Source organism: Lonchura striata, chromosome 36 (genome assembly GCF_050655825.1).
Source record: "Lonchura striata isolate lonStrDom1 chromosome 36, ASM5065582v1, whole genome shotgun sequence".
NCBI classification, from domain to species: domain Eukaryota; kingdom Metazoa; phylum Chordata; class Aves; order Passeriformes; family Estrildidae; genus Lonchura; species Lonchura striata.
In genome coordinates this window covers 8672488-8682227 of record NC_140738.1, presented here as the reverse complement: position 1 = coordinate 8682227, position 9740 = coordinate 8672488, and the positions used below count along the sequence as shown (strand labels likewise).

At 51.1% G+C, this 9740-nt stretch overlaps 1 protein-coding gene across 1 annotated transcript; it reads left to right on the top strand.

The window, feature by feature from the left end:
• Positions 1–2642: 2642 nt before the first annotated feature.
• LOC146764114 (olfactory receptor 14A16-like) lies at positions 2643–4136 on the top strand. The gene has a single exon (XM_085565596.1). It carries the CDS (start codon positions 2643–2645, stop codon positions 3573–3575), a length of 933 nt encoding a protein of 310 aa, XP_085421722.1. The 3' UTR covers positions 3576–4136.
• Positions 4137–9740: the final 5604 nt, after the last annotated feature.

Sequence of the window (9740 nt, the reverse complement as noted above, 5' to 3'; positions counted from 1 at the left end):
GAGGCCACTGGGATGTGGGCTAGGGGAGGATGCTGAGGGCAGCACCAGGGGCTGACAGTGCCCAGCCTGGCTGGGGCTGTGCCAGGAGGCCCCAGGGCCTCAGGACAAGGTGTCTCCTCACAGCCCTTGGTGGCACAGACCCTGCTGTGCCCCAGGGCACCAAGACTTGGCTTCTCTTTGTCCCCTCCTGTCATCAGTGCCTCCAGTTCTCTGCTCTGCCTGGGGCCTGGGGACACTTTCTCAGTCGTGTCCCTCAGTGGGACCCATTAAAAGTCCAAGAAACTTTGGAGTTGGATTCTGACTTGGAGTTCTGGAGAGGTTTCTGCAGCTCCCCCTCAGGGCCTGATGTTCAGGGCCTGAGCACAAAGCCCCAGAGGGTCATTAAAGTCCTTGTGCTGTGTCTGTGCTGCTGAGCTGGGCCGGGCTCCTGGCACAGCGGGAGATCCTGGTAACCAAGCAGAGCTTCAAAAGCACATTTCTCTTGCTGAGCAGCTCTTCTCCCAGCCCAGCAGAGCTGGGGCACTGCCTGCAGCCAGCCCGGGCACAGCACAGAGGCACAGAGAGCTTCAATCAGTCAGGGCTGGGAAGGGGCTGAGAAGTGCCTGGGGCAGAATCACTGCCAGCCCTTGGCACAGGAACCTCTGGCTGCAGGACAATGCAGCTGCAGCTCCTGGAGAGATCTCCTAAAGCTGGAACATGCCAATGCCCACAGACCCCGTGAGTGCATTCTCTGCTCATCTCCTGTGCAGAGCAGCCAGGGGTGCCCAGGGCTGTCCTGCAGAGCAGGGTCCTGCAGCCCAGGGCGCTGTGCTGGGCCAGGGACTCTGCTGCCTGCCAGGGACAGCTCTCAGCCGGCCCTGGAGCTGCTCCCAGCGCTGGCCAGGAGCTGTGGGGGGAAGGAGCCACCCTGAGCAGGGCAGGTGCTGCTGCTGAGAGGGGCTGGCTGGGGCAGGGCTGCTCCCAGCTCCAGACCAGCCTGGGCACAGCTTCGGAGGACACTTCCCAAAGAAGGTAAGCCTGGGATTGCTGAAAAGGTCAGGAGCTTTCCTGAGGGTGTTTTCTATTTCCTGCTTGATGCAGGATGGGAATGTTGGGGTGGTGACAAAAAGATTTTTGCTTTTTATACATTTTTCATATACTGTAGCTCTTTAAGTTACTATTTTATAATTATAAAACTATAATCCTTACTTAGCTCCATTAAACTCTTAATTAGCTTTATCAAACTACTATTATGTACTTATGTAACTGTAATCTTTGCTGACACTAGTATGTTTCCTACCTTTCTCTTAGATTTTAGTACAATAAATTGACTGTCTAAATACATTCCTGAAATACTGCATAGTCTTATTATCAGGAAGAGGACCTACGAGAACAACATTTTGGTTTTTGACCAAAATGTGAGCAGTCACAACAAAAAGTAAAGGCATAGAAACCCTTGGACCTACTCCAATGGTTTGAGCCTGGGAAGGGTAACTGGGGCAACTGAATCTCCTATTGGATGTTCCTATTAAATACCCTAATTAATTAACCTTAATAAATTGTTGAAATCAAGGACTGGGTGTCCCCTGGGGACACTTGGAAGCTTCCAATAAAGGTCTGTTTTTTACTGTAGTCTTCTAACACCGTTGCAAGGGGTTTTATTTTTTTTTTTTTCCTCTTTTGATTATAGACAACAGGGGCATGAGAGAAGCAGAACAGGAATTGTAATCCCAGAATCATAGAACATTCTGAGTTGAAAGGGACACACAGGATCATCAAAGGAATGTTTGAACATGTCCAGAGACTCCAGAACTGTGACTTTGGCTGGTCAGTGTCTCTGCTGGGAGCCTCCCAAAGGGCCTTCAGCCACTCCTCAGCCCTGGGCAGCAGCAGCATCACCTCTGCAGGGCCCAGCAGGGCTCTCCTGAGCTGCCCTTGCCCAGCTGCACACAGAGCCTGCCCTAGCCAGGGCCCTGCACACAGGCAGGTTTCTGTAGGGCTGGGCCCAGGGCACACAGGGTGGGATGGGCTCTGTGAGCGCTGGCAGGGACAAGGCACCTCTCAGGAGGGGATGTCCAGGCCCAGGGAGATGCTCAGGGAAGCAGAGGGGGCTGAGCAGAGCAGTGTTGGGGGAACAAGCCCATCCAGCCCCTCACCTTCTCTCAGCCACAGGGAATCCTTTGCCTCTCACATCTCTCAGTGCCAAACTCTGAGTGCAGCAGGAATGCTGGGGATTTCTGACCTCAGAGAGCCTGCAATGGTGAGTGGGTAGGAAAACAATTCATAAAACCAACTCCTCCAATCCTTTTGATCTGGGAGTGCAGATGGTACCAAGCTTTTCTGCATTAGGAGTGATTCCCGTGACAAATCCTGAATATCCAGCCTTGTCCCTCTGCTACATGGCCACAAACCCAGGGCAGCAGGGCAGGGATGGCTCCTTGAGAGCCCCCACACACAGCCCTGGCTGCTCCTGGCGCACTCAGCCAGCACAACTGGAGCTCAGGCAGGGACCTGGGTGAAGGTTTTCCCAGAGCAGGAACAAGGGTGGGTGAGTCCTAGCAGGACAGGCTGCAGGGAATGGCCCAGATTTGGCTCCAAGCAGCCTCTCCTGACTTGTCCCTGTCCTTTCTCCATGAACAGGTGCCCATGTGCAGCCACAGCAAATGTCCAACAGCAGCTCCATCAGCCACTTCCTCCTGCTGGCACTGGCAGACATGCGGCAGCTGCAGCTCCTGCACTTCTGCCTCTTCCTGGGCATCTCCCTGGCTGCCCTCCTGGGCAACGGCCTCATCATCAGCGCCGTAGCCTGCGGCCACCACCTGCACACGCCCATGTTCTTCTTCCTGCTCAACCTGGCCCTCAGCGACCTGGGCTCCATCTGCACCACTGTCCCCAAAGCCATGCACAATTCCCTCTGGAACACCAGGAACATCTCCTACACAGGATGTGCTGCTCAGCTCTTTTTCCTTGTCTTCTTCACTGGATCAGAGTATTTCCTGCTGACCATCATGTGCTATGACCGCTACGTGTCCATCTGCAAACCCCTGCACTACGGGACCCTCCTGGGCAGCAGAGCTTGTGCCCACATGGCAGCAGCTGCCTGGGCCAGTGCCTTTCTCAATGCTCTGCTGCACACTGCCAATACATTTTCCCTGCCCTTGTGCCATGGCAATGCCCTGGGCCAGTTCTTCTGTGATATCCCCCAGATCCTCAAACTCTCCTGCTCCAAATCCTACCTCAGGGAACTTGGGATCATTACTGTTACTGTGTCTCTTGGATTTGGTTCTTTTGCATTCATTGTTTTCTCCTATGTGCAGATCTTCAGGGCTGTGATGAGGATCCCCAATGAGCAGGGACGGCACAAAGCTTTTTCCACCTGCCTCCCTCACCTGGCTGTGGTCTCTCTGTTCACCAGCACTATCATGTTTGCTCACCTGAAGCCCCCCTCGATGTCCTCCCCATCCCTGGATCTGTCAGTGTCAGTTCTGTACTCGGTGGTGCCTCCAACCCTGAACCCCCTCATCTACAGCCTGAGGAACCAGGAGCTCAAGGCTGCAGTGTGGACACTGATGACTGGATGCTTTCAGGAACATTAAACTGCTGGCCAATTTCTGAGTATCACTTGTAATAAAAATTATCTTTGGTACTTCTTGCTGTTTTCCTCTTGGACGTTCTTTTGCATTGTTTTACATTTTAATGTTGTCCACAAAGAAATGTCATTCCTTGTGCCATTTCTCATTTTGTTTCTCTCCACCTTCCCTGTGGCCACAGACTGTGTCAATGAGGGCCTGTGACTTTGAAGGAACTAAAGGATGTCCCAGCAGAGTTTTCTGCAGAGATGCCCTTCCATTGTCTTCTCTGGAGCTGCAACAGCAATGTCTGTGTGCAGTGCTGGCACAGCCACTATGCTCCTGCTGGCCACACCATTCCTGATCCAGGCCAGGAGCCATTGGCCTTCTTGGCCACCTGGGCACACTGCTGGCTCATGTCCAGCCTGCTGTCCATCAGTCCCTGCAGGTCCCTTTCTGCCTGGCTGCTGTCCAGCCACTCTGTCCCCAGCCTGTAGCACTGCAGGGGTTTTTGTGGCCAAAGTGCAGGACTTGGCACTTGGACTTGTTAAACCTCACCTTGTTGGATTTGGGCCCTGGATCCAGCCTGTTCAGGGCCCTGTGCAGAGCCCTCCTACCCTCCAGCAGATCCACACTCCCAGCCAACTTGGTGTCACCACGGTTCCATGAGGCCCCAGAGTGTCTCAGTGGTCTCCATGATTCCATGAGGCCTCCCAGTGTCACAATGTCCCTTTGGTTCCATGGGACCCCTTGGTGTCACAAAGTCCCTTGGATCCTTGGGCCCTGCAGTGTCACAATGTCATTGTGGTCCCCAAGGCCCTGCAGTGTCACAGGGGATCCTTGGTTCCATGAGGTCTGGCAGGGCAGCAATGCTCTCCTTGGTCCCACAGTGTCACAATGGCCCCTTGGTTCCAGAAGGCCCTGCAGAGTCACAGTGGCCTCTGTGGTCCCACCAGGACCCAGACTGTCACAATGCACTCCTTGCTTCCATTCAGCCCCACCGTGTCCTTATGGCCCCGTGGCTCTGTGGTGCCATGTCGTACACAGTGTCACCATGGTCCTCTTAGTGCCACCAGGCCCCGCAGTGTCACAATGGCCCCTTGCTTCCCCAGGGCCCTGCAGTGTCACAATCATCAGAGAATCAACCAGGCTGGAAAAGGCCTAGGAGAGCATCAAGTCCAACCTGGGACCCAACACCACCTTGTCACCCAGACCATGGCACTGAGTGCCACATCCAGTCTTTGCTTAAACACTTCTAGGGACAGTGACTCACCCACCTCGCTGGGCAGTTCATTCCAATGCCCAGTCACCCTTTGTGTGAAGAATATTTCCTGATGTCCAGCTGAAACATCCCCTGTGTCCTCTGACCTGTCACTGCTCCCTGGGAAAAGAGCCTGACCCGCACCTGGATCCATCCTCCTGTCAGGGAGTTGCAGAGAGTGATGATGTCTCCCCTGAGCCTCCTCTTCTCCAGGATAAACAATCCAAACTCTCTCAGCCACTCCTCACAGGATTTGTGCTCCAGATCCCTCACCAGCCTTGTTGAACTTCTCTGGACACACTCCAGCCCTCCATGTTCCTCCTAAATCAGGGGCCCAAACTGGACACACCACTCGAGGTGCTGCACAACCAGTGCTGAGCACAGGGGAAGAATCACTGCCCTGCTCCTGCTGGCCACATCATTACTGATCTATAGAAGTGCCAGGGGTTGAATGAGGGAAATGGTGAGGAGGGGGTGGGGACAAAATATTGATTGTCAGCCATGAAAAGTCTTGATTTTCATATCTGTTCAGACTGCATTAGAAGGTGCTGGGGATCAATATCAATTGGACATTGCTGATATCAATCTATAAACAGGAAAAGAAAACAGGACAAAATAGTCCTCTCTGCATTGTTTTTAATATAGTTTATTCACTTTGAAGACACTTCCAAAATCTGTCTATATAACCACAGAAGAAATGAAAATATAAGATATTCTCAGCAGTTTATCTTCTTTGTGTGTTTTGAACAAATGGTTTTGAAATTTTTTTAGTGAATTCCTGAACTGAAGAGCTCAAGAAAGAAGAGGAAAATTCATCAGGAACCTCCAAGTGGCTGAGGATGCATCCCCATCACAGCAGCAATGAGCAGAAATGGGCACAGCTCTGTGGCTGCCCCAGCTCTGGGATGGGCCCTGGGCCTGGAGCAGGAGCAGCTCTGGAGGGCCCCAGGGCCAGGGCTCTTGTGCTGGCCTGGGCAGATGGGATGGCAGCAGGGGCTGCAGAGCTCTCAGCACCTCAGGCAGAGGGGAGCAGGGCAGCCAGGGAGCTCCTTTGGCCTTGGCCAAGCCCCTTCCCCCATGGTGGGGCTGAGTCCTGGCTGAGCTGCAGCTGCTGCTGTGCCCTTGGCAGGGGCTGAGGCCGTGGGGCAGTGCCCAGAGCAGCCTGGGCTGAGCAGAGCTGTGGGGCCAGAGCCGGCTGGGCTGTGCTGGGGAGAGGCCCTTGGTGCTGCCCAGAGCTCAGGGCAGCTGGCAGAGCTGGCAGGGAGCTGGGCTGGGCTGGGAGAGCCTGGCACAGAAACCATCAGTGTCCATCTCAGCCTGGCTGAGCGGGCAGGGGCAGAAAGATCATCCAAGGTCCACAAGTTCTCTGTGTGGGAGCTGAGCCTGTGGCCCCCGGAGCCCTCCCAAGTGCTCGGGCTGCACCTCCAGCTCCAGAGGAGATGTGACAGATGGGAGCAGAGACAAATAATTCCTGCTGGATTCTTTATTGTGTTTGTTTATACAGATGACCTGGATCCATATGTAGACGAGGTGTTTTGTGTCAGATAACACTGGAGAGTGATAAGAGTAATATTTTTTTTGCTGAAAATTATATTTCATGCATAATGCACAATGAGAAAAAAAATACACATTTTATCAGAAGAGCATCTGAATTCTTCAGAGGATGAGAGACTCATTTATGTTCCAGCTGCCAAACCTGTTCAAATATTTTCCTCAAGTCTTCCCTGAGATGAGAGGTGACCACCAGAGGCCAAGGCCAGCCAGAGCTGTCTGTCCTGGCAGCTTTTTCCTGGGAGAACCCTTGCATATAGGAAATTTTTCAGGGGGAGTATACATTTTTGCCATGAGCACCTGGAAAGATGGATGGTTCTTTTCCATAGGAAGGAAAGCACAGAGCCCCAGTTCTCCAGGGGCTGATGAAAGGCAGCCATCAACATTCCAAGGTCAGCTGGACCTGTCAGGTGGCCCCTGTGTCCTGGTTTTACACTGGCACAATGCTAGCGTCCCCATGAAAATGCAACCCCACAAATGATTGCTGTGAAATGCAATCAGGAACAGAGCAGAGTAGAGCCAAGCTCAATAACAAAGGAGAAACTTTATTATCTACTACTACTATAAAATGAAAAAAGCAAGAAAAGAAAAATTAAATCCAAAATTAAAACCTTCCAAAACACTGCTTTTCACTCCCCCCAATTCCAACAAACCTCAGTGAGACACAACTTGGACCCCCAATCAGTTTCCCACCCTTCAGAGGATCAATACTCAGTCCATCAAGGGAAGAGGAGTCTCTCCTGTGCCATAGACCCCCAAGAAACACAGCTGCCATCTTTTGTGTTTCCATGTCACACATGGCACCACCCAGAGAGAATCTGCCAGTGTGACACTCTCCTTTCCATGTCCCAGTGCTCTCACCACCATGCATGGACAGACTGCTCCATGGACAGACTGCTCTTAGGATTTTTCTTTTCAAGGATGCTTTGCCAAGAGGGAAAAAAAAAAAAACAACCAACAGTTCTGTTTTTCATTTTTGGGACCGCAGTCCCGCCCCATTTCCCCCTGGGGCCGAGGGTCCAAGAACAGAGATCTTCTCTTCTTCTCTGAAGACAGGGGGCATCACCACAACCCTCCTCAGCTCTTCTCTATTCACTCCACTCTTGTCTTTTTCTCAGCTGCTGAAGCAGGTTGTTATGGTTTGACACTGGCACAATGCTAGTGCCCCCATGAAAATGTGATTTCTTCCTTGAATGCTGTGAAGTGGAATTTAGAACAGAGTAAAGCAGGTTTAAGCTTAATAACAGAAAAAAAACTTTATTAAGCTACTACTACAAAAGGAAAAAAAAAGGAAAAAAAAGGAAAAAAAAAAGGAAAAAAAACACACAAAGATCAAATGAAAACCTTGCATAGCATTTCTCTTTCTGCTACTTAACTCTAACAAACTACAGTGAGACACAATCTGGACCCCAATCAGGTTTCCACCCTCCAGACAATCGATATTCAGCTTTTTGAGGGTGACAGGAGTCTCTCCTGTGCCACAGACCCCCCCTAAGAAAACACAGCTTTACATCCTGTGTTTCCATGTCACACATGGCACCGCCCGGAGAAAAGTTTGCTATGGTGAACCTTTTCCTTTCCATGCACAGTGTTTTTACCACTAATGCATGGATGGACAGACTGCTTTTAGGATTTTTTTCTTTTTAAGGATGCCCTGCCAAGAGGGGAGAAAACAACAGTTTAGTTTTTTATTTTTTGGGACCACAATTCCCCCTATTTTTTCATTTTTCCCCTGGGGCCAGGGGTCTAAGAACAGAGATCCTCTTCTCTTCTCTTTCCTTTGAGGACAGGGGCACCACTACAAACCCCCTAACTTTTTCTCTGTTCACTCCACTTCTGTCTTTTCTCAGCTGAAGCAGGTCTCTTGACTTTGTTCTGGCATCCTCCTAAAATACAGTCTTTCTTGGAGGAGAAGATTGGTTTAGTTTGTGGCTAACATGGAAAAAGTCCAGGTAAAGCCACTCCTTGTCCCCCTCCCACCTAGAATTCCTCCTTCTAACATCCCAGGGTCTAAGGTGTCTCTCTTTTTCTCTTTCAAACTGAGGAGGGGAAAGGAAAATTTACAAAGCTTTCATTTCTCAAGGAAGGGTTAAAAGTCTGAACTCTCCAGGATGGTTCGATGCCCAGACTCCGGCAACTATCACAGCAGCTGGACACCTTGCTTCCCCGTGGTGTATTGCTGACAAAAACTGCTGCTGTCTCTCTCTCTCTCAAGAGAGAAACTCTGGGGGAAGAACGGAGACATCTTAGATTTTTTCCACCCTTCCATTTGCAGAGGCTAGCTTGGTTCCAGTCCTTCCACCTTTGGGCCTACCTCAGTCAGGCCATGGGCCTTCCCCTCCCCCACCCAGCCACGGCCGGGCAGGGGAGGTCTGCACTCTCTGCTGACCAGAACCAAAAAAAGAGTGAGTTCTCCAGGAATTTTGCTTTTAACCCCTCTGTGTTCTCAGAGGCGTGTCCACCTTCAATTGGTCAATATCCAAACTGACCTCTTCCTTCCAGAAAAAATTCTTTTCCCGTGTCAAACCATGACACAGGTCTCTTGCTTTACCATGCATCCTCCTAAAATACAGTCTCTCTCCTGGAGGAGAAAATTGGTTCAGTCTATGGCTAACAAGGGAAAGTCTAGCCAAAAACCACTCCATCATCTCCTCCCACCTAGAATTTCTCCTTCTTACATCTCAGGCCCCAGACTGTCTCTTTTCTTCTCTTTCAAATCGAGGAGGAATAATGTTTCACAAAGCTTTCATCATCCAAGAAGGGGTTAAATGTCCAAATTCCCTGTCCAGCTGGCCGGGCTCTCTGCCCAGACCTCCAGCTCCCCCGCTGGGCACCTCCCACTCCCCTTCCCGCTCTTGCTGTCTCTTTCTCTCTCTCTCCACAGAGACTCTGGAGGGGGAACGCAGACATCCCAGATTTCTCCACCCTTCCATCTGCAGGGGGCCAGCCCGGTTCCATCCCCTCCACCCTTCAGCCAACCTCAGTCAGGCTGTGGGGCTGCCCCTCCCCACCCAGCCACGGGCTGGGCAGGAGAGAGGCTGCACTGCGCCCTGACCAGAACCAGAGAGAGCGAGTTCTCCTGGGAATTCTGCTTTTAATCCCTCTGTGTTCTCAGAGGCGTGTCCAGCCTCAATTGGTCACCCCAAGTGCCAATATCCAACCCCAATCACTGACTGGCTTGACCGTCTTCCTTCTGTGTTAAACCACGACACACTCCCAGGGTCTGGAATTCCAGTTCCTGTCCAGGAAAAAATGTTCCTGCCTTTGAATTTCCTTCCTATTCTCTCAACAAATTATAATAAAATCAATAAATTATAATTAAAATTAAATAGAAAAAAAAATTGAAACATCAGTATTTCAACTCTTACTTACAATAATCC

Coding starts and splice junctions, on each gene's coding strand:
- LOC146764114 (XM_085565596.1), top strand. CDS start 2,643: ATGTCCAACAGCAGCTCCATCAGCCACTTCCTCCTGCTGGCACTGGCA.